The sequence below is a fragment of the Canis lupus genome, chromosome 16 (assembly GCF_003254725.2).
Source record: "Canis lupus dingo isolate Sandy chromosome 16, ASM325472v2, whole genome shotgun sequence".
Lineage (NCBI taxonomy): Eukaryota > Metazoa > Chordata > Mammalia > Carnivora > Canidae > Canis > Canis lupus.
Window position 1 is genome coordinate 21,761,258 of NC_064258.1, and position 25,664 is coordinate 21,786,921.

The 25,664-nt window shown below is 42.4% G+C and overlaps 1 protein-coding gene across 2 annotated transcripts in view; it reads right to left on the reverse strand.

The window, feature by feature from the left end:
- The window catches only part of ESYT2 (extended synaptotagmin 2), an 82,141-nt gene extending 57,338 nt beyond the window's left edge, over positions 1-24,803 (reverse strand). The window contains exon 1 of one of the 2 annotated variants that reach the window (XM_035699976.2): positions 24,403-24,803. In XM_035699976.2, the coding sequence (XP_035555869.1) occupies positions 24,403-24,714 (312 nt within the window). In that variant the 5' untranslated portion in view covers positions 24,715-24,803. The remainder of the gene's footprint in view (positions 1-24,402) is intronic. The other variant, XM_025448632.3, reaches the window with a different exon arrangement.
- Positions 24,804-25,664: the final 861 nt, after the last annotated feature.

A 25,664-nucleotide genomic window follows, 5' to 3' on the forward strand; every position in this document is an offset into this window, starting at 1 on the left:
TGAATGCTGTGCAAAGGGGTGCTGATTTTATTCTACAAGCAATGGGTCAATGCTAGAGTGTTCAGTAGAGAAATGATGGAAGATTAGCATTCAAGGAAACACTTCTGCAGTACCCCCAATCTATTCTGAAAATATAAGAAAGGAGAAACCACCCGTACAAATAAGCCCTCAATGCAAGTGAACTAGCTAGCATTGAGAGTCAAGCTACCTCCTTGTAGTAGGATCCCAAAGCACTCAATAGTTCTGAGACTTCTAATTTATAAGGGATTATTTCAAAGTGTCAAAGAAAAATATATTAGAATTAAAGAAAGTAAATCTGTTACCAAATTTTAATTCTATTTACTAAGTCAAAAAATCTGCTTCTCACTAATACATATTCATAAACATTTGCTTATGTTCCACCAAACAGAATTTAAAGTAGCAAAAACATCGAAGATAAAAACTGGAATGTACAGAGAAAATAGAAAACACATTCCTATATCACAGAAGAGTCTATGAACACACATCATTTGGTTTCAAATCTTATCTTTGAACTTAAAAAACACAACAGCCACTTAAATTTCCTTTCTAAGTCCAATTAAAAAACAAGTTTTTGTATTTATTATTTATGTTATCTCTACAAACTAGAAAGAATCATTGTATGGTTACTTAAGTTTTGACTATATTTAAAAGTTGACACTACACAAGAAATCTCTTTTTAATCTTTAAAAAGAACAAAGACATATTTTGGATTCTAATATGATGTTGATATTACCAAAGTTGTTTTGTTTTAAAAAAAATTAAACCAAATATACAAAGACAGAACATTAATTGTGTGCCAAGAACATACAGTATCTTGTTTAATCCTCCCAACACTTTGAACCATCAGTGGCTCCATCTAATAGGTCATGAAACAGACTCACAGAGGATGACTAATTTGTTCAAAGACACCGGGGAACAGGCTGGAGGGAAGAGACTCTCCTTGTCCCACCTGCTGAAGTACAAAGGGTGCTGCAAGTCAGAGCACAGCTAAACTTTTTTCACTGTATCTTTTTTCCCCATTTCTGAGCATTAAAAATAATGTAGGCTAACACTTAAAATTGAAGTTCAATTAAAGGACTGAGTTTTTTCTTCAAACAGTACTCCCCTTGAAGACAATGTGGACACTTAGCACTTGTGTGGAACATGAGTGCTCAATCCAGCACTGGCAGAGGACTGGGCACCAGCAACTACACAGGAAGCACACTGAGTGTGGGGTGTCCTTTTAAACTTCACTCACGGTACCAGCACTGAAACATACAGTATAAGTGTTGTGGACTCCTTCCCTTATTAAAAAAAAAATCTATAATAAGGTAATCATGCTCTGGGAAAATATGAAGATATGTATCTATGACACCTGAAGCATGATTGATGTAATATTTTTAAGTAAAAGGATAAATGAATAAAGTGATCATTTTGGAAACCAAATGTCATTAAACTTCAAACAGGAAATTGGCCAATTAAGTTCATCAAATTCACTTATGTTCACGTTCTTCCTCATCCTAAGAAAGATTTGAGCTTTGCTCATTTTTGCATTGTCCTTTAGGCACTACTCAAAAACAAATAAAAACCAATAGCAAAACCATGCCCAATACCAAAAACTTACTAAATTCTTACTTGGAGCGGTGACTGGTTCCAGTGAAAGAATTCTTTCACTATTTCGGGGCAAAGGAAAAAGGAATTCAGTCCTTCTGATACAGCTATTCTGAGTGTGCCTTTGGAACCTGGGGGAGGTCCCAACCAGCATAAACCCAAGCCAGCCTTTCCTCAGCAGCCATCCAGCACAAGTGAGAGCCACCCACATATAGGCAGTCCCAAAACACCAACCTTCCTACACCATGCAATGAGTTCTACGTAAGCCTACAAACTGAAAAAAGACTTTTCAGCAATTTCCTTATCTAAAATTAACATTTACCTCTCAAAAATAAGATCAAATTAGGCAATAACAGGACAACCACAGATTCTAAGAAAACATGATATGCCTATACTTTATTCATTATATCACAAAAGAAACTCGGTTTTTAGAAAACCTTTAAGTAATAACACATACCTTTGCCTGGGGGTACACAGCAGGTTTACTTAAATAGATCTGAGCTGCACTCAAACAGTTCATAAGCTGGGGAGATACTAACTAAAAATCTTCAAATGTTTAATATTGTCTTGTCTGCATACTGCTTAATTTTAAAATCAATGCAAATGGAAAAAGACTTGCAGCAAGTTAAAATTACCCAGAAAATTTCCGGTTAACTCACAAACCAACCAAAAGGAGTCCAAGGACCCAGTGTATAGAATCCAGGATTTGGAACTGCTATCAACAAAGATGGAAGTATAGGACACCAGTACAAGAATGTCAGAAATTGGTCTCACTCTCTTGACCTTGGATCAAGTGGACATCTACAATTCTCCATGCCGGTGCTTTCCAGTCCTGACAGACACAGACAACAAAATATGTATAGCCTGCTGAGATAAGTGGAGGGGACCTGGGGACTTCTCCATGGAACCTGGAGGGGGGAAAGAAATCACAATTTCTTTCTATTATATAGTTATGAGGGGGAAAAAAGGCATTAGAGGGATGCCTGGGTGGCTCAGCGGTTGGGCGCCTGCCTTCAGCTCAGGTCGTGATCCCGGGATCTGTGTTCGGGTCCCACATTGGGCTTCCTGTGAGGAGTCTGCTGCTTCTCCCTCTGCCTCTCTCTCTCAGTCTGTGTCTCTCATGAATAAATAAATAAATCTTAAAAAAAAAAAAAGGCATTAGAAAAAGTATTAAGTACTAACACTGGACAAATTTCCAAATGAAAGGATTTCAAAAATTTTAAACTGTAAGTCATCAGTATCTTCCAGTGTACATGTTACCTCTTGGTAAACATATCAGTGAGGAGCTCCGAGCATTCTGACAGATTGGCTGTTGAACATACCAGAGAAAATGACTCCAGTGAAACTGGTACCAACATAAATTTGTGCCCTCCGATCTTTTTATATTGAACTTCTTTACCTATTTCCCAGAAGGGTTATTGTAAACTACCTCTATCTTTCCTCACAATCTGCCCTGCTCCCACCTTCCCCAGAGGCTCCATACAGATGCAAATTCTAAAAACTGGAGTCAAGAAATCTTAATACAATAATTTTCTCTAAGATACTGGGGTGCTTTATCCTAAAAGCACCTCTACAAAGAAAATATTCAAGGTTAAAAGCATGAGAGAGGAATGTTTCTCTCAAAACCTAACAATCCTGTAATGAAATATTAACAGTGGTCAAATTAGTCATTTAGATGGTAAAAAGAAACTACAAAATAACTGGGTTTACTTATTCCTTGTCTACATAAAAGGGAGGCAACCAACTAATTCACGCAGTAAAGAAGGCAATTAACCTTTCTCAAAGTCCAAACAGTTGTACCTTTCTCAGTAGTTTGGGTCCACTTCACGTGGATTTGGACTACTGTGTAACAGTGTGATTTCATACACTAGAAGGAATAATATTGCACAAAGACATTAAAATACAATGGCCATGCTGGAAAATCCACCTTTGTTTAAGGGCCTTTTCCCACCAGGAAACATTTTTAAAATTCTCTCCTTGGTGCTTTTTACATTAACAAGAAATTTCACCAGGGAATCTGAGAAGCACTAATATTCCTGCAGTGTTTACCTTAGAGCAAAGGCAGTAACGTAATCACTTTTTTATTATGCTCACCACATACCTAATGGAGTAAATTTGTTGCTTTCTTCTGTGGTCTTAAACTCTTAACAGTTTGAAATAAGAACTAGCTGCTGACAAAGGAAGTCTGGTTGAAACCCCAATGGAGAGCCACAAGTATGGACCACACCTCAGCTCCATGATCTTGACACTCTTCTGGCTCAAGCAATGGCAGAGAGGGGAAGTATTAACATACATAAATGTTTGCTTAAAGCATGTTTATCTACAATAATGCATTACTATTGTTATTATATGAATGATCACTACCTATATTTGTAAATCAGGAAAAAGTAAAACCAAACTAAAAAGCTAAGTTTATCCCAGCACATCTTTTATAACTAACCAAGCTGTCTAAATCATTTGAAAACCAATTCTTATTTCTAATTCACTAATATATACATTAGAGAAATTTTACCTTCTGTAATTTCACATAGCATTATTTGCCCTGGTTAGATGAACTATTTGTTCATCCATTTATTTTTGAAGGATGAGAGGGGCATAAGTTTCAGTGCATGCATGGGAGAATTTAAGCCAGGGCTAATATTCAATGGCAGAGTCAAAACAGGGGCACTTCATAAATTCTACCCAGACAACAATTAGATACCCTTTATCAAAATACTAATGTCAAGAGATTTATTTAATGCCTTACATACAGATGCAGATCCATGGATATTTTTCAAGGGCTAGAAGCATAATTTAACAAAATTCTAAAGTCATTTAGACATTCTTTCTGCAACTGTTAAGGAAAAGTCAAACAGATTATGTGATAATCTTGATTTAGAATTGAGGTTCTGGCATAAATTACATCAATTTTACAAACTAAAATGAGTCTAAGAATAGGAAACATGTCTTCTCATCTCCTTCACTAACACATTTAAGACAATCTGGTTGTTTTTGGTCTTAAATTCAAATCAAATGCTACTATTCAAATTTATATGCTTATGTTTTGACTGAAACGGACCAGAAGATACATACGTAATCATAGCACTGACTTAACTGCACATGTTCTATATACCACACGGAATCAATCCAGCTTTGTTCTACTATTGAAGGAAGAGCAGCAGTAGCTACTACTACTATAGGAGACTGGGTCCCCGAATAGCCAGGGGAATTTTAAAAAAGAAAACTATAGCTGGGGGCATCACAATGCCAGATTTCAGGTTGTACTACAAAGCTGTGGTCATCAAGACAGTGTGGTACTGGCACAAAAACAGACACATAGATCAATGGAACAGAATAGAGAACCCAGAAGTGGACCCTCAACTTTATGGTCAACTAATATTCGATAAAGGAGGAAAGACTATCCACTGGAAAAAAGACAGTCTCTTCAGTAAATGGTGCTGGGGAAATTGGACATCCACATGCAGAAGAACGAAACTAGACCACTCTCTTTCACCATACACAAAGATAAACTCAAAATGGATGAAAGATCTAAATGTGAGACAAGATTCCATCAAAATCCTAGAGGAGAACACAGGCAACACCCTTTTTGAACTTGGCCACAGCAACTTCTTGCAAGATACATCCACGAAGGCAAAAGAAACAAAAGCAAAAATGAACTATTGGGACTTCATCAAGATAAGAAGCTTTTGCACAGCAAAGGATACAGACAACAAAACTAAAAGACAACCTACAGGGATCCCTGGGTGGCACAGCGGTTTGGCGCCTGCCTTTGGCCCAGGGCGCGATCCTGAAGACCCGGGATCGAATCCCACATCGGGCTCCCGGTGCATGGAGCCTGCTTCTCCCTCTGCCTGTGTCTCTGCCTCTCTCTCTCTCTATCATGAATAAATAAATTTAAAAAATAAAAAATAAAAAATAAATAAATAAAAGACAACCTACAGAATGGAAGAAGATATTTGCAAATAACCTATCAGATAAAGGGCTAGGATCCAATATCTATAAAGAACTTATTAAACTCAACACCAAAGAAACAAACAATCCAATCATGAAATGGGCAAAAGACATGAACAGAAATCTCACAGAGGAAGACATAGACATGGCCAACACGCACATGAGAAAATGCTCTGCATCACTTGCCATCAGGGAAATACAAATCAAAACCACAATGAGATACCACCTCACACCAGTGAGAATGGGGCAAATTAACAAGGCAGGAAACCACAAATGTTGGAGAGGATGTGGAGAAAAGGGAACCCTCTTACACTGTTGGTGGGAATGTGAACTGGTGCAGCCACTCTGGAAAACTGTGTGGAGGTTCCTCAAAGAGTTAAAAATAGACCTGCCCTACGACCCAGCAATTGCGCTGCTGGGGATTTACCCCAAAGATTCAGATGCAATGAAACGCCGGGACACCTGCACCCTGATGTTTCTAGCAGCAACGTCCACAATAGCCAAACTGTGGAAGGAGCCTCGGTGTCCATCGACAGATGAATGGATAAAGAAGATGTGGTCTATGTATACAATGGAATATTACTCAGCCATTAGAAACGACAAATACCCACCATTTGCTTCAACGTGGATGGAACTGGAGGGTATTATGCTGAGTGAAATAAGTCAATCGGAGAAGGACAAACATTATATGTTCTCATTCATTTGGGGAATATAAATAATAGTGAAAGGGAATAGAAGGGAAGGGAGAAGAAATGGGTAGGAAATATCAGAAAGGGAGACAGAACATGAGAGACTCCTAACTCTGGGAAACGAACTAGGGGTGGTGGAAGGGGAGGAGGGCGGGGAGTGGGGGTGAATGGGTGACAGGCACTGAGGGGGGCACTTGATGGGATGAGCATTGGGTGTTATTCTGTATGTTGGCAAATTGAATGAACACCAATAAAAAATAAATTTATTATTAAAAAAAATAATAAATAAAATAAAATCCCCTGGAGTATGGAACTGACAGGAATACCAAACATCTACATGGACTCAGAAGTCATTACATGTTTGAAATTTTACTATGAATTTTTCATTTTTAAGAAACAGGTTTACATATTTCTAAGAGCTTAATTTTATTCTCTCACACAAACTATATATTTGAAGCATTATAAAAATGAAATTTAAAAAAATAAAAATGAAGTCAAAGATATTTACAAACCCAAAATCTACTTGTTCTCTCTTTTTATTCCTTACTGGTATGCAATGAAGAACAATAAATAATAAGGCACCTGAAAACATTAGGACTTTTTTCCTAAATATCATTTTTACTAGATGTTTGAAACCAAGATTCTGATACACCTCCCATTATGCCTGTCATCAACTGTGACAGAAACACCTAAAAACAAAAAACAAGACCCAAAAAACCCACACCTTCCATTTTGATGTTACAGGATTTCCCAGGGAGAAACAAGACAGGCTTACTCTATCAGTCTCTTTTCCATATAAGAGACTTAATGATGGAAATCTTGGAGAAAATAATCACAAAAATGTATATTTCTTGATCAAATCCTGGGCTCTCTCCAATTCTCCCCAGAAAACCCACTAGTTTATTCACTATATGTGCATCATTACATACAGAAATGATAAGATCGCTGTTTATTCACTCTATATGTGTAACTATACGCAGAAACAATAACTAGATCCCAAGAGCATCTTCAATAATCTCTACCTTTTTAAAAAAAGATTTAGTTTACTTATTTGGGAGAGAGAAAGAGAGCATGCAAGCTCCAGCATGAGAGGCAGAAGGAGAGGGAGAAGCAGCCTCCCTGCTAAACAGGGAGCCCGATGTGGGGCTTGATCCCAGGACCCTAAGATCATGACCTGAACCGAAGGCAGATGCTTCACCGAATGAGCCCCCTACGCACCCCATTCTTTTCTTCTGAAATAATTACAGGCATTGCAAAAAGCACCATAAGGCCCTGTGTGCACTTTCCCAGTTTCCACAATGAGTGGATCTTCTACAACTGCAGAGCACCCTCAAAATCAGGAAGTGGGTATAATATCTACCACTTCTCTATCAACCACCTATCACCTCTCATTTTCTATCATCTATCTACCTCTCTATCACACAGGTAGTCAAAGTCACAAAAACCACGTACTGACTCTTTACTCAGGCTGCCCAGAACAAGTAAGTCTATAGAGACAGAAAATGGATCAGTAGTGGCCTAGGGCTAGTGTGAGAAACATGGAGGGAACGGGGAATGAGCGTTAGTGGGCATGGATTTGCTGATGTTTATTTATTTGAGAGAGAGCGAGAGAACATGAGGGGGGGGTGTAGAGGGAGAAGCAGGCTCCCCACTGAGCAGGAAGCCAGACGTGGGGCTCAACCCCAGGATCCTGGGATCATGACCTGAGCCCCCTGGGTGCCCTGTGGGTGTGGAGTTTAACAGAGGACGAAATCATCCTAAAATCAGACACTGGTGATTTTAGCTCCACAATCATGGAAATCAGACACTGGTGATTTTAGCTCCACAATCATGGAAATCAGACACTGGTGATTTTAGCTCCACAATCATGGAAAAACCATGAATGGTATATTTTAAGTGGCTGAACTGTATGGTATGTGGATTATATCTCTAATACAGCTGTTAAAAAATAAAAAGGAAATGAATATTCTATTCCCTGGAATATACAGTGTTACCATACTTCATATATTTTATTCTGATATTTCCCCAAATAATATCAGAACCAAATATGTAATTCCAGAGGCCTAGAGACAGTAGCCTGATGGAAGGTTCCTTGTCAGTGGATAAGCCAACAAACAAGGACATATCAGTGATCTATGTGCCCTTACTAGGTGCCTGGCCTAACCGTTAGTGAAGCAGGAACACAGTCATGCCACTATGGTCCTAACTTGTTTCTGAAGTTACAAACTTGTATACATGTCAGAGCTATTTGGTGAGGCCATAATGATACATGAATAAATTGTTTTACTGCATCATAGGCTGTATATTTAACAACCAATGGTTATACTTACCCAGCACAACCTACTCTTTCCCTTCCTCAACCCCAACTCCTTCATCACCTCACCCCTTTACTCTTCCACTCCCATCCTTTGCTCCTGGTACATTTTTATTTTTAAGAGGGTGCATGGACCTGAGAGAGCAACCAATGCACTTCCTCACCACTTTGCAGATGAAAGATCTGAGCCCCATTAGGTTGATGTTGGCCAAGAGCCACTGAGCTGGGGTCCATGGAGGTCTGGACTCTGACCCTGACTCCACATCCAGAGCATACACCAGGCAAGCTCCCCTGAGGCAGTGCTAGCCAAACTATTCTGTAGGGCAGCCAGATTTCCCTCCCCTCCTTATATACAAATGGGACACATGTCAAGGTTTAAAAATCCATTTTTCTCCTCTACTTATAATTCACATTACCAGTGTCTTCAGCCTGTCCTCCTCCTGAAACTATAAAGTATAAAATAAATGAAACAGTGCTTGTGACCCATGAAAACATAAATTCACTCAATGGTCATGTTTGACAGGTATTTCCCAAGTTTACCAAACTTGTCAGGTACCATTTCACAGGTAAAATAAGTGAAGCCCAAACTGGATTTTTCTCTATCTGTTTACTTCAAGCTCTACCGTTTAAAATTTACAGGTTGTCTCACACCTAGTGCTAACAGTATTTTCATTTAAAAATGAAATTTTAGGGACGCCTGGGTGGCAGGGTGGGTTGAGCATCTGCCTTTGGCTCAGGGAATGATCCCAGGGTCCGGGGATGGAGTCACACATCAGGCTTCCTGCATGGAGCCTGCTTCTCCCTCTGCCTGTGTCTCTGCCCCTCTCTCTCTCTCTCTCTCTCTCTCTCATTAATAAATAAATAAAATATTTAAAATAAGTAAGTAAATATATAAATAAATTTTAAATTTCAATTAAAAATTGAAATGGCTGGCTGGCTCAGTTGGTACAGCGTGTGACTTTTGATCTCAGGGTCACGGGTTCAAGCCCCACACTGGGCATGGAGCCTACTTAAAAATTTTTTAGAAAGTACCCTGTAGTACCCAAGGTATATAAAGGACTTAGAAGAATCAACACCCAAGAAACAAACAATCCAGCTTAAAAATGAGAAGACATGAACATTTTTCTATAGAAGACATCCAGATGACCAACAGACACATGAAAAGATGCTCAACATATACAATGGAATGTCATTCAGCCATAAAAAAAGGATGAAACCTTGCTACTTGCAACGACATGGATGGAACTAGAGGATATTATGCTAAGTGAGTTAAGTCATTCAGAGAAAGACAAAACCATATGATTTCACTCTTGTGTGGAATTTAAGAAACAAAACAAATGAACACAATGTAGAGTAAGGGGAAGAGAGGAAAACCAAGAAAACAGCTGAACTATAGAGAACTGTTACTGGAGGGGAAGTCATTGGGGGGATGTGTTAAATAGGTGATGGGGATTAAGGAGGGCACTGGTTGTAATGAGCACTGGGTGTTATATGTAAGTGACAAATCACTAAATTCTACACCTGATACTAATATTACACTTTATGTTAACTGGAATTTAAATAAAAAGCTGAGGGGAAAAGTACCATGAAACCCACATAAATGTAAAATATTTACCCAGGAAAACATTTTGAAATAAAATTATATGAATAAAACTTGACACCTATGGGATGCCTGAGTGGCTCAGCAGTTGAGTGTCTGCCTTCAGCTCAGGGCGTGATCCTGGGGTCCTGGGATTGAGTCCCACACTGGGCTCCCTGTAGGGAGCCTGCTTCTCCCTCTGCCTATCTTTCTGCCCCCCTCTCTCTCTGTGTCTCTGTCTCTTTCTCTCTCTCTCTCTCTCATGAATAGATAAAATCTTAAAAATAAAAATAAAAAAACTTGACCCCTAATCCCTTTCTCCTGAATCTATCTTCCCATCCCACTTCCAAATCACACAGTCAACAAAATACTTTTTTTTTCTAATTTTCACAGGGCAATATACTAGGAGTTCACAAACCCACTTTTCCCTAAAAATAACACTGGCTTCAAGCTATGAGGATAGGAGTACCTTGCAGCAGACCAATGAGAGAAGCCAGATGAAAACACACTCAGCACACATGTTCACATTCTCACATATGCATATATGCACTTGAAGACACTGGAAATCTGCCAAAGCAAGAAGGGCCAGAGGGGCTAAAATGCAGGGGAGAAGGCACTACAGTGGTGAGTTGACATTCCAAGGCTGTCTTCCCCCAGGGGTGTGGTCTAAAAGGTTGAGAACATGCCTAAGAAGCAGAGAAGCCAGAGTAATGGAAATCCCACAAGACCAGAGTCAAGAATAGGGAGTTGGGTGGGGTCAGCTGAGCAAGAGGACCCCAGGTCCAAGATCCTTGGCAGAGGGAAGTGAACTTACTCTTATAGTTTTACCCTTGAGGTGTTTGCCAAATTCTTAAACTACTCAGTACCAGGAACTAGCCTCTAACAAGCAAAACAGAGCTTTTGGCAGGTTCCTTATACTGAGAAAGCATAATGTGGACCCTAAGATTGAATGAAGAGGGACTTAGTCAACACAGCATGTCTCTAGTTACAACATTTGGGGAGCTATGCCTGAAAATGGATGAGATCAGACGAGATAGAGCTTTTCCCTGCAACTTGCCCTAGGCCTAACTCAGAACCTTATTAGATTAAGGTGACCTGTTCCCATTCTGCCTTTAAAGGACAGGTGAGCCCTGTCTGGAAGAGGGGAACATCATTCAGAGCAGTGATATGCTGTTACACATTTACGACCAGTTCTGAGATTGCCGACTCTAGTATGTAAATATTCTCAACATAGCCAATTTTAAAACTACCCCAAAAAACTCATTAAATGTGGAGTTAAGTGCTTTCCCTTAAAAAAAAAAAAAAAAAAAAAAAGTGGAGTTGGGAAGAAATGCACATTATCACATAAAGGTGGTATTTCTTATTATGTAAATGCAAATAAACTCACAATGAGATACCACTTCCCATCTACCAGGATAGCTATAATCAAAAAGACAAAAAATGAAATGACAAGTGTTCAGAGCACTTGGCTGGCTCAGTAGAGCAAGTGACTCTTTATCTTGGAGTCTTGAATTTGAGCTTCACGTTGGGCACAGAGATTACTAAAAAGAAAAAAAGTTTTGTAAGTGCCCATTGGTTAAAAGTTGAATAAATAGGGGATCCCTGGGTGGTTCAGTGGTTTGGCGCGCCTGCCTTTGGCCCAGGGCGCGATCCTGGAGTCCTGGGATCGAGTCCCACGTCAGGCTCCTGGCATGAAGCCTGCTTCTCCTTCCTCCTGTGTCTCTGCCTCTCTCTCTCTCTCTCTCTCTCTCTCTCATAAATAAATAAATAAATCTTTTTTTTTTTAAAGTCGAATAAATAGTTTAAAAAATAGCAAGCGTTGCCAGGCATGTAGAGGATTTGAAACTTTTTCGCATTGTTGGTTAGAATGTAAAATAGCCCCACTATTGTGGAGAACAGTTTGGCAGGTCCTCAAAAAGTCAAACCCAGCAATTCCACTTCTAGGTATATACCGCCCCCCAAAATTGAAAACAGGTATTCAAATAAAAATTTGTCCACATATGTTCACAGCACAATTCACAATGGCCAAAAGAAAGCAACAACCCAAATGGTCATCAATGGATGGAATGATAAACAAATGATAAACAGATTGTGGTATATCCGTATAATGGAGTTTTATTCACCATAAAAAGAAATGGTGTATACTCTAGGATAAAATCTTGAAAATATAATGCTAAATGAAATAAAGCAGACACAAAAGGTCATATATTGTATAATTCCATTTACAGGAAATATTCAGAATAGGAAAATCACGAGACAGAAAGTAGATCAGCAGCTGCTGGGGTAGGGGGAGGGCGAAATGGGAAGGGACTGCTAATGGGCACAGGGTTTCTTTTGGGGTGATGAAAATGTTTTGGAACCAGACAGAGGTGATAGTTGCACAACACTGTGAAGGTACTAAATGACACCGAACTGCACATGTTTTAAAAGTTAATTTTGTTATTGAAATATTTTTGCAATAAAGATAACCACAGACTACGTAATTCCAACTACCTGACATTCTGAAGAAGGTAACTCTATGGACAGTAAAAAGACCAATAACCACGCAGGAGCTTGGAAGAGGGTGGGAATAGAGGGATTTTTTAGGGCAATGATACTATTCTACAAAATAAGGAGAGATTCTTGGTGCGCCTGGGTGGTTTAGTAGGTTGAGTGTCAACCCTTGCTTTCGACTGGGGTGGTGATCTCAAGGAACTGGGACTGAGTCTCGCATGGGGCTCTGCCCTCAGGGGGAGTCAGCTGATCCCTCTCCCTCTGCTCCTCCTACCCACTCATGTGTGCATGCTCTCTCTAAATAAATTAATTTAAAAAAATAAATGAGACTCCTAGTGTAAACTGTGGACTTTAGCTAAAAGAATCAACAGCTTCAATAATTGCAACAAATACACGGCACTAATGCAATATGTTAATATAAGAAATTGTATGGGGCAGCCCCGGTGGCGGTGGCGCAGCGGTTTAGGGCCGCCTGCAGCCCAAGGCGTGATCTGGAAACCCTGGATGGAGTCCCACGTCAGGCTCTCTGCATGGAGCCTGCTTCTCCCTCTGCCTCTCTCTCTCTCTCTCTCTGCATCTCTATGAATAAATAAAATCTCAAAAAAAAATTGTATATAGGTTGGAATATGAGAACTCTGTATTATTTGCTCATTTTTTTCTGTAAACAAACACAAACAGAAAAGTCACTGCTGGCTGACCTGCACTAAAAAAAATATGAAAGTGAGTTCTATAGTCAGGAGAAAATGATCCCATACAAAAACTTGGAAATGTAAGGAGGAAACAAAGACCACGAAGAATGTTTCTATTATTTGTCCCGAATACTTGCATAGATCAAAAACATTTGAAATATACACCCTTGTCCACTTGTTACCCCTAACGTAATAATTAAATATGTTAATGTTGTGCAGCCAGGGTGGCGCAGTGGTTTAGCGCCACCTTCAGCCCAGGGCATGATCCTGGGGACCCAGGATTGAGTCCTACATCGGGCTCCCTTTGAGGAGCCTGCTTCTCCCTCTGCCTGTGTCTCTGCCTTTCCCTCTCTATGTCTATCCTGAATTAAATAAATAAATAAATAAATAATAAATAAATAAATAAATAAATAATAAATAAAATAAAAATAAAATAAAATAAAAATAAAAATAAAAATAAAAATAAAAATAAAATAAAAATGCTATATAAACTGAATGTCCAATCTGCTCCTGAGACAGGCCATGAGAGTGTGCTAGTGTGCTCTACTGGCAGCAAGGCCACCTTCACCCTTGCAGGTGCCTGGGCCCAGCTCTCTGGGCCCTGAGAGCAGTGGAAAGGGTATGGCAGGCAGGGACACTTGACCTCGTAGCCCAGCATCACTCTGGTACTTGTGTGACTGTGGGTAACTGCTGAATTCCTAAGGCCTTAGCTTCCTCCTCTGAAAAGTGGAAATTATCAAAATGACTAGATAAGACAATGTCTAATCCCCAGTATCTTCTTCACTATTATCAAGAGAAAGTGGAGAGCAGAAAAACAATGGAGCAACAGCTAGCAAAGGTACCAGTTCATATTCTGTCCCTGTCACTTCAGATTCTGGGACCAAAGGCAAGTCACAGTACCTCTCAAGAGTTAGCATGGTGTCAGTTTCTCATCTGTAAAATGAGGGTAACAGGTCTGTGGGGGTTAAATGAGTTCTACATAGAGCATTAGATAAGCACACAGTATAAGCACTAAATGCATTAACCGTGTTCTTTACCTTCCCATTCTGAGTTCCTCCAGAATCACCAAGGGTGTGCCCCAGGCCATCAGCTCCTGTTATGCTATCTACATGTGCTTCCTCCATCTCCCTCTTCAAGCATGACTTCAGCCACCCATCGCCTGTGAGCTGAACACATGCTGATATGTGTCTCTTTGATCTCATCTACTTCTCATTGATGTTTGGATAATACCTCTTGAAATTCCCCTAGGCTTCTTACACCTGACATGTTTATAAAACAAAATTAATAATCTCCTGTCCCTAGCCCTAGGCCTCCAAACTGCTGCTCCTATATATCCTTCTTGGCATAATGGCAACATCCTCTCCTCTCCCAGGAGCTCAGGCAAGTAACCTGGAGTCATCTTTCACTTTTCCATCGCCTCTTCTTCCTTTCTTCTCAATGTGATTCCATTGAGATTCAGGCACTCCTTCCTTCCTCATGCTCAGACCAACCGCAGTCTTTGTCCTCTCGGTCTGTCTGGATATCACTCCAAAATGTATCTTGTTACACATGCCCTTTTAATTTTTTGTTTTTTTAAAGTATTTTTAATTGCTTTAAAAAGTGTTTTTTAAAAAAAGTTTTTAATTCCAATTGTTAACATGCAGTGTCCTATTAGCTTCAGGGGTACAATATAGTAATTTAACACTTTCATACATCACCCTGTACAGGCCCCTTTTAAACTTGAGACACACCACTCTTTTAAATGTTTTGATGCTTCCCTAATGTCTACACTGACACAGTGCAAGGCCCTGCTTCTTGTGCTTGTCTCGTCATCTACAATGCAAAAGCACTGCCACTTGTAGGCCACCCTTTTTCCAAAGGCTCAGCTCTTTCTCCCATTTGTTTCTACTTATACCATCTCTTCAAGACCACACATAATTCTCAGCCACAGTGAGAACAGGAATAGCCATAGTGTTGCATCCAAGACGAGATCAATTATAAAACAGACATTATTTTCTATGCCCTAAGAAGGAAAGAGCATGCTGAACTCAACAATGACACATGGTTATGAGATGAGTCCACAGATAGGAAGTGGGGGGTGGGGTTGGGAGTATCTTTCAGAACTGATGAACTATGGCTGAGCCACAATTACCATTGTTTAGCCATCCTGGTTGCCAGGTATCCCAAGACACAGGGTAGCGTATGTAATGGCCCCCCAAAAGATATACATATATATATCCTAATCCCTAGAATTTGTGAGTGTTGCCCTATATGGCAAAAAAGACATGACAAACTAGGGATCCTGAGTTGAGATTATCCTGGATAAGCCAGGTATGCCATAACACAATCACAGCATCCTTTTGAGAGGGAGCCTAGGGAGATTTGATATAGGTGGAAAGCAGAAAGCAATGGTTTGAATTATGGTTTGAGTTACATTTGGGCTTTTGCTTTTAGAAACCCAGTACTGGATCCCTGGGTGGATCAGTGGTTTATCGCCTGCCTTCGGCCCAGGGCGTTATCCTAGAGTCCTAGGATCGAGTCCCACATCAGGCTCCCTGCATGGAACCTGCTTCTCCCTCTGCCTGTGTCTCTGCCTCTCTCTCCTTCTGTGTCTCTCATAAATAAATAAATAAATATTAAAAAAAAAAGAAACCCAGTACTTAGACATTAACTTAGAAACTATTAACAGATCTCATGTATTCATTTGCTAGCCATTTAAATACTTATAGCAGAAGCATAATAAATTAACTCAGTAGACAGTTCACCTCAAACATATACAATAATGGCAACATGGACATTACGTAACAATGTACAAACTGGGTATAGAAAGTCCTAATGAAACAAGCAACCAGTAGTTCACTATTCTAAAAATTCCCTAGTTTTACCAAGTAAATTATATATAAAGGCATTCTGCTAGATGCTCTAATGAATATTAAAAGTCCTTGTCTTCAAACTCCTAATTCTACACACAAGTACAGGACAAAGCAAATTTAACTAAATGCTTTAGTAAATATGAAAGCAACATTTATTAAGAAAATAGAAAATAAGAGTATTGCTCAGATCAATAATTTTAGCAGTTTGGTGCTGGTATCTTAGAATGTAAGCAGCGTAACTGAAAACCAGCTTATAACATGTACTCCAGTGCAGTATTTATGGCATGAAACAAGTTGGACAATGTTCTCCTCCCACATTATCAGGTTTATCTTGCACAGTTCTACCTTATTTTAGGGAAACCTAACACATATCACCCCTCAGATGCTAACAGAAGGGAACGACTCCACAGATACTATAACTGACCCAGAAATAGGAGATTTTCAAATCCCCACTTTAGTCATTAACCAACACTTATTCACAAGAGGAAGGGAATGAGTGTGAGAATGAACCAACTTTACAACATGATACGGTTGGAATGCAACTATGGTTATCTACTGCATCAGGGCAGTTGCTTCAAGCAGAACCATGTCCTCAGGGTAGCATGTAAGGAAACACCAGGAGGGAAGCAGATTAATAACATAGGTTCCTTGGCTATCATTTTAGAGAAGTACAGAGAAGAGAGAGAAATTAGTAGTAGTACTTTCCAGTGTGAACAATAACAAAGCATTAATGTAGATAAACTCTTAGCAACAAAACAAACAAACCACAGCAAACAGAAACAAAGAGAAACTCCAGGTCTCATCTGCCCCCTTTCAGTTGAAGTGGGTAAGAGAAGTGACTCAGGCAGCAGGAAACTGGCAGCAACACAAGGGCAACTGCTAGGAAGCAGGAGCCACTCAAGTCACCAGCTCAAGGGCACCCTGGGCAGCCACTGCCCTCCCAGGCCCAGCATTTCCCTGGGCCTTTCCTCATTCCAGCCTCATAGCCACACCATGTTCATTTCACAGCTCATTTCAATGCTTACCTAGTGAGGAGGAACCTAAGGTCTAAGAGGTGTGGCCAACTTGCCCACATGCACAGTTAAGAAAGGACTGGATTCAGTTACCAGGGCCAGAATCTGCTTCTCCAGCATGCGCCCACGTAGTGACGCCCTCACGTGTGGGAATGGTCGTGCCACACACCACTCAGTGACCAAGGGCTGCCAGATTAACTGGTCACATGGCTAGTGACAACCCAGGGAGTCTTCTCAGCAACCTTCCAGTAGCCATCAGGACACTGCTACCTGAAGCCGCTACTTCAGTTTAAAACGTTCTTCCTGTTAACAAACTAATATCCCAACACAGCAAAGAATAAGCTACTGAAAAGTTGTGACTCCTCGTGAGGGGAATGCTTTCCTTCTCAAGGTTATTTACATACGAGGGCATCTGGATGAATCGACTATGCATTTGAACATCAACACCATATGAAACATGGGCCTCCAAAGTGAGTTTTCTCTATATAAAATGATCATGCTATTCTCCTGAGTTCAGAAATAGTTCATGTGTCCCAGAACAGATCTGATATATAGCTCAAATAAATATTTTATAACTTGAAAAGAACAGAATATTGAATATGTCTCAAACTCTAGTTTTCTTTCTCACCAGATAATATCTAACAATCTTGTTTTTGAAATCTATCAGACATCATTTAAATAAAACCCAGCATCCCCATTAAATAGGTAATATCGCAATAACCGAAGTCATATTCTGAATAATGACATATGTCCACAACATAATGCACAATGAAGAAAGATACAACACACACACATATCCATATGCATTAAAGGTTCAGAAAATCATCAAAAGGTTAATAGTGGTCATCACTAGTTAGTAGGATGCAGGTGACTTTTTCCTTTTGACGCTTCTCCAAAGCTTGAAATGTTCTACAATGAGGTTGCTTTCTTCTCATACTAGAAAGATTGTATGTTTTGGGGACATAAAAACACAACTGTGTGTTCATTAAAAATAGGTAAGAGGAACTTCACTGAGTAAAGAAAAGAACTTTAAGTTCAACTTCAATGACAATCTTGCAAATAACAAAAAGGAAAGCACAGTGTGAACTGTCAGGTTAGTATTTCCACATCTGCTGTTGGGTGTGGCTGTTGCCAATTCCCATATGTAGTCACTAGGAAACAAAGCACTGCTCTTGACACACGGGTGCATTCAAAATGTGCTGTTATTTTGCACTGATACTTTCGTCTGCATACCCTGCTGTAATCCGCCAGGTGCTGAACTGTGGGCTCACAGAGGTGTCCATTGTGAATAATCATAAAACTGCCTTTCACAAAGCAAAGACAGCAAGAGCATAAAACTGGACTTCTATGCATAGCTAGTTCAACAAAACCTAGAATAAAGTTTTAATCCTCACCAATAAAATCTTTGTTTTAAAATAGATTGGTTTAGGGGTGCCTGGGTGACTTAGTTAAGCATCGGCCTTTGGCTGGGTTCACGATCCCAGGGTCCTGGGATTGAGCCCCTCTGCCCCTCCCCCTGCTCGTGTGCGTGCATGCACGCACGCTGTCTCTCAAATAAAATTTTAAAAAATAAATAATTATCAAATGCATTGATTTAAATACTCCAGATTTGGGACACCGGGGTGGCTCAGTGGTTGAGCGTCTGCCTTTGGCTCAGGGAGTGATCCTGGAGTTGGGGGATCATGTCCCACATCGGGCTCCCCGTGGGGAGCCTGCTTCTCCCTCTGCCTGGGTCTCTGCCTCTATCTCTCATGAATAAATAAATACAATCTTAAAAAAAAAAAAAACAACTCCAGATTTACCTTAGGAAATGTACAAAATGCTCTAAATGGCAGAGTTTTTAAGAAAATGAGCATACCACTTTACCAACAGAAAGACCTAAGAAAGGCCTGCCTTTCCTTTTTCCATACATAGTTAAAAGTAAAAAAAAAAAAAAACTTAAAATCTAAACCACATTTTCCTGAACAAATTATTTTCAGTATGGTTTATCACAAACAGAAAAAAAAATCACAATAACAATTCCATTCAAGGTTGTTGTAATTCTCCATAAACTACAATTATGGGTGGTTTGGAATTATGATGTTTTTAATAGATTTTTTCCAGGATTAAAAAAAATGAGCTTGTATTACTTTTATTAAAAAAAAAAAGAACTACAAAAGCACACTATGACTAAAACTAGATTTACACACAGATCTGTGCTCTTACCAGCTAGTAAATTTTTGAATTTTTAAGGCCTGTCTTACACATGTTCATCTCTATCACCCAGCAAGAGACCTGAACATTGCAAATGCTAATAAATGTGGGTTGAGTAACTCGATGAATCCATAAAGGCTCATTTCTAATCCCTACATGTAAATTGAACTACTACTTCCTTAAAATGTAATCTACTCCAGGAACAAATAAAAAAATAAATGGTTTCCTTAAAAGAAAAATTAGACTCTTGTAACAGCTAAGAAAAATGAAGAAAAGTCAGTAACCAGGAGAAAGATCACAAGAAAACTCTCAAGTAAAACACGTGTAATAGAAAAATGACTCCACACAAAAGAAACCACTGATACTGTTTATGTAAGAACTGTGCCCCACCCAACTCCAAAAGAACACAAGGTGACTCAGTATAAGCACAATAAGATCATTAGGGTAAAAGAGAATGGTCTATTTGGGGGAAGGTGGCTGGGTACTTTCAGCTACCTCCTGGGGCAAAGCACAACAATCCAGCAATAATCTTGGCTTGTTTTTTGGCAGCTAAAAGAAGAAGAGAACACCACTCCCACTGCACAGGGGCTTCTACTTTCTGATTTCAGAAGCTTAATTCTGAATACATCACTATCTCCCCTTTCTCCCATGCTAAAACACTGAATTTAAAAAAGCAGTTATTTATATTTATGCCCAATACAGGCTCCCTGTGAATTGGGAGAGCTGCCCTGAGAACGTGAGCCCCAGCTGGATGGAATACATCTGCTTCTCACCCCTGAGCCTCAATTCATCACCTTCCTTCCAAACAGCTTCCTCCAGATGGGACAGTCCAGGTGAGCTCTGATGTTCCCGCCACAGGATATGCCTGATTTCCTGCTTCTGCACCTTTATTGTGCTGTTTCCATAGAGTATAATGTCACGTTCCTCTATTCTTAAATGTCCACAAAATTTGTCTATATGCACTGCCTCACCACTAAACACCTCCTATCCTCTGTTCTGACAGCTAGGGCACTGGGGCCATCACATCTTGCCTTGTGTTTATCTGAAAGACAGCACACACATGAAAGCAGGATGACCTCTTCTACTTCTGCATACAGTAGGTGCCCAGATCTTTAAATGGAGAAAGAAAATTCATCTGAGGTAGCACTGTGTCATGGAAACCAAAACAGATAGTAACTTAACACAAAAGACCATAACAATCTGAAGCTGATAATACACTATGTCAATTAACTGAATTTAAATAGAATAAAATAATATGGGACACCTGGGTGGCTCAGTGGTTGAGCTGCCTTCAGCTCGGGGTATGATCCCAGGGTCCTGGGATCAAGTCTTGCATCGGGCTCCCCGCAGGGAGCCTGGTTCTCCCTCTGCCTGTGTCTCTGCCTCTTTCTCTGTGTCTCTAGTAAATAGATAAATATCAATCAATCAATAAAATATTTTAAAAGCCATAAAGACTCAACAACATTCTAAAATCATGCTATGATAAAATGAATCTAATATAAAACCAATCTATACCCTAAAATTTTATACATAATTATGTATCAATACCTTGAATCAAAGTCTAGAATAATCACAGAAAAACACACATTTAAGCTATCTATATCTCTGCATGATTTCTGCATCATTTATCAAAATTGTTTGTCTAGCCAATATTTATGGTAACATGAGTGTTAAGGTAAAAAAATTTATTTTGCTAGTTTTCATTCATAAGCCCACACTTTTCATTAAACATTCTCTAAAATATAAATGCCTTGAAATTTAAGTTGGAACAATAATTTTTTTTAAGATTTATTTAGTTATTCATAAGAGGCAGAGAGAGAAGCAGACTTAGGCAGAGGGAGGGGCAGGCTCTCTGCAGGGAGCCTGATGCAGGACTGGATCACAGGACCCCAGGATCACACCTGAGCCAAAGGTAGACGCTCAACTGCTGAGCCACCCAGGTGTTCTGGGAACAATAATTTTTAAAAGTTATAGCAGTTTTACAATATAGTGTACACCTGAAACTAATATAACACTATATGTTAACTACACTAGAATTTAAATAAAAAGCTTAATGAAATTTAAAGAGAGTTGTAATAGTTTCTGCTGGAATTCCATAAGCAAGGGCATATGTGTGGCTTACTTTGTATTGTAACTACCCTTTTCATTTATTTTTAAAAGAAATTCAATATCTATAACACTTTTTAATAGCACTACTGATATAATGTACATACCATGCAATTTGCTCATTTAAAATGTACAATTCAACGGTTTTTAGCATAATCACAACATCTGTGATATCATTCTAAGTTAAATGTTGGGATCAGTGTAGAAATCATGAAAGTCTACAGAAAAGATAAAAGGTTCACTAGGCCTAACAAGAATACCACATTACTACTCAGTTTTTCATACTTCGGTTCTTTGGTTCTCTACAAGATAGAGAGCTATAGTATATAAATATACTTAATATAACATTAATTTAACATATCCCATATATTTCTAATTCCTAAATTTATTTACAGTTCAGTACTAGCTCTATAGTTTCCCATCTTGAAATACAGACTATTAATCTAAAACAAGTATTATTAAAACCAGAGCATACAAGTTGATATATTAACATATATCCTAACTCTAAATCCATTTTTTACTTCAAACTAAAAAAAACAGACATTACTACTCTATGTTTAGTACTCTTGAGGCATTCTGTTCTAACTTCATGAAGCATTTAGACCAAATAACTCAGAGCAACAGTCTTCCTCCTTTTTAAATTAGAGCAGAAGCACCAGTATAAGTAAAAAAACAAAAAAAAAACAAAAAAACACCACCAAAGCAGCATCCACATCTCCTTCACAGCATGAAGAGGTCTCTAACATCTTCTGGAAGCACATAATTGCTCTAAGAGCTAACTGTAAAGTGGCAACCACTGTTTAAAAGAGGTAAACCGTGGTTTCTTATATAGCTATGTGACTATTTTTTACAAGTATTCACCAAATTTTATTAAAGTGTAAGTCAATGATTAACATTAAGAATAAAAAATATTTGTCCTCCTTCATATGAGACCAAAGTGTATTTTTTTTTTTTTTGAGACCAAAGTGTATTCTTTTCTCTTGTTCGTTTCTTAGCCCACACAAACTCAGTTTTGGCTAGAGATAAATTCTCCTGGACTTCCCAGAATAACTACAGGAAAAAGAACTCTCCCCAAAGAAAAGCTTGTACATTAAGAGTACACAACTGCCTAATAAGGAAGCTGGCTGCTTTAAATGTTAATCATCAAAGTATGAGAGCAATAAAAGACCAACTGTCAAAACAGTTAAGTAGTACTGCATATGCCAGATTTGAGTTTCTACTTATTATGTGCAGCCATCCAGTCAGCATTTATGGACAGCCGTAAAAGTAGGAAAGGGGCAGACTTCATACCAGTTCTAATATTTCAAATAAAAATCTCACTGGAAAATCGTCCTTGTTCATTTCTTTTTTTTTTTTCTTTCATTTCTATAAAAACTCTTCAATAATATTCCCTTCACCCCTGGTCTAATTTTACGGGGCCCAATTAACACTGTTGGACAAAAGGCCAGTCCTCATCCACCGATCCACACTTGTCAAGCATTTTCCCTGTTGACCGGGAAAACAGTGTAGAATGAGTAACAACACGGTTTATATACAAGCTATAGGATCAAGGCCTAATAGAACTTTCACAGGGTTAAGTGAGATCCATGTTTCATATCCCGGTAGCCTCCCCCCCCCCGCCCCAGCCGCCCCCCTTAATTCAAAAGTGTACATGCTCTTTCTCGGAGTAGTCACCCTACCTCGATTGTCCACACCCTGCATAAATTACTTTAGGGATGGACACGACCAGAGCGGCTTAGGAAGTGGGTACCCACTGGTTCAGGACTTCCTAGCGTCCACCCTACGATGAATCACCGCTGTCAATGACGCACCACGAAGACGTGCAGACACATCTCACTCACAGCAAGACAGCACCCTGAAGTTCAGGGGCCCCAGAACAACGTCCCAGTACTGCCAAGACGGGAATGCTCGCTTTCTCCTAGCAGGCTGCTCCTACTGTCGAGCCTCACTTCAAACCGTGTGTGTGACTCGCTGATTTTACGCGAAGGAAACAGAAAGTGTGGCCTGCCCCGCTAGGTGGTACCGAGCAGGCTGGCCCCCGGCTGACCCCGCTCTCACACCCCACGCCCGACCTCGCGAGGGTCTCGGGGCTGGAAACAGCCGCTCCTCTCCAGGCGCTCTGCTCCGCCAAGAAACCACCACCCCTGCGAGCCTCACTGGCCGGCCGTGTCACGCCACGGTCACCCCAAGCCTCCGGGGAACGCCGTTGATCGTAAAGTGACCACGATTTCCTGCATCTGAAGCTGTCACAGCAACTCCCGCTTAGAGTTCGGAGTGAGCAGAAAAAGGGGGGAAGCCAGTGCATGCCTGTGCTCGCTGCAGAAATCCACTGTGCACACAAGCTCCCGGGTGAAAATGATCAATTAACAAGACTCTCGCTGTCCGTGCAAGTGCCCAAGAGCTCTGACCCCTCCTCCGAAGCTCAGGCTGGAGTCACGTCCACCCTACAGAGCCAGAGCTTCCTAGAGGAAGAGTGAAAGGGCTCGCAGCCCCCTTCTGGGGACCGTCCCCCCGCTCCCTTCCCCGGGACCACGAGCGCCCACGGTCCCAGGGCTGGGCAGGGGCAGGGGCAGGGGCGGCGGGACCCGGCCGGACGCTGGGCGCACCTCCCGCCGCCGCCTCCCAGGGCACATTCCAGAGGCGCGAGTCACTGCCAGCGGGGCCGGGGCCTGGAGCCGGGGCCAGCCGCCCCCGCCCCCCGCCCCTAAGCGGGCCTGCCCGGGCTGCCGGCCGGGGGATGCGAGTGGGGGTCTGCGGACCCGGGGGAGGGGCGGGCGCGGCCCTGGCCGCGGGGACGCCCGACAGACAGCGGGGGCGGGGAGCCTGGCGGCGCTCAGGACACCCGCAGGTCCCCGCAACCGCACGGCTGGGGGGGGGCGGGCGGGGCGCACCGGGGCACCAGGCGCACTCACCCAGGCCGGCAGGTCGCAGGCGCGCACCCCCAGGCGCACGGCGCGCTCCTCGTCCTCCAGCAGCGCCAGCGCCCGGCACAGGCGCGTCGCTTTGAGGCCGCGGCTCCTGCGGCACCACACGAGCAGCCCGAGCGCCAAGAGCACCCAGCTGAAGCTCAGGCCCAGGTAGCCGAGCGCGTACACCGGCAGCAGCAGCGCGAAGCTGCGTGCCAGCTGCGCCAGCAGCCCCGCTACGTCCACGCTCAGCCCCGCTGCCGGGGGCTCGGCCCGGGCAGCGCCGGCCTCGGGGCCGCGGTCCCCCGCGCCGCTCATCGCGCAGCGCTCGCGTCCCGACCCGGCCGCCGCGCCTCGGCCCGCGCACCAGCGCCCCTCTGAGGGGACCCGGCCGCCGCAACCGCCCGCCCGCGCTTCCGCCCGCAGGCGGCGTGCTACGTCAGCACGCAGGGTGGGCGAGGCGGCGGCGGGCGCGGCCCCGGCCCGGGGCAGGGGGATCACCACGCGGGGCGAGGCGTGGCCTGGTGGGTGACGTCATCCTGCGGGCGCCGCTCCGCCCCCGTCCCCGGAGGCAACAGTAAACGCGGGGTCGACGTGAACGTCATCGCCCGGTGGGGCGCCGTACGGGGGGGGGGGGGCGGCGACGCGGTCCTGCACCCGAGCCGCGTACCCACGGCGGGTGGGCGGGGCCAGCATGTGGCGTCATCACGGGGGCGGGGCGGGCGCCCTCGGAGGCGGGAGCGGGTGGGGCCGACGTGGGAGGCGGCGGGCGGGGCGCCGCTGAGGCGGCCCGGAGAGTCGTCACCTGAGGCGGGCGAGGCGGGGCGCGCCGTTGCGGCGCTGGATGCGGGCCTGCGCCAGGGCCCATCCCTTGGCTGCGGGGGCGGGCCCGACTTGCTGACGCTTCCGGGACGGGGCGGGGCCTACGAGTGACGTCACCCGAAGGGCGGGCTGAGCTCGGCGGGTGGGTCGTGTGGCCCGAGCAGGGCGCGTCCCGGTGTGTGCGCACCTTTGCCCGTGAGGACCTCAGTGTGTAATGGGACGTCGGGCCCAGCGCGCTCCCGGGGGGCGGGGCGGGGCGGGCAGTGAGGGCACCGTGGGGGCGGTCCCCCTCCCTCCGTGGGCTCGTCCTCCTCCCTCCGTGGGGCCGTCCTCTTTCCTCCGTGGGGCGGTCCTCCTCCCTCCGTGGGCGGTCCCCATCCCTCCGTGGGGCCGTCTCCCTCCTTCTGTGGGGCGGTCCCCCCCCCTCCGTGAGGCCGTCCTCCTTC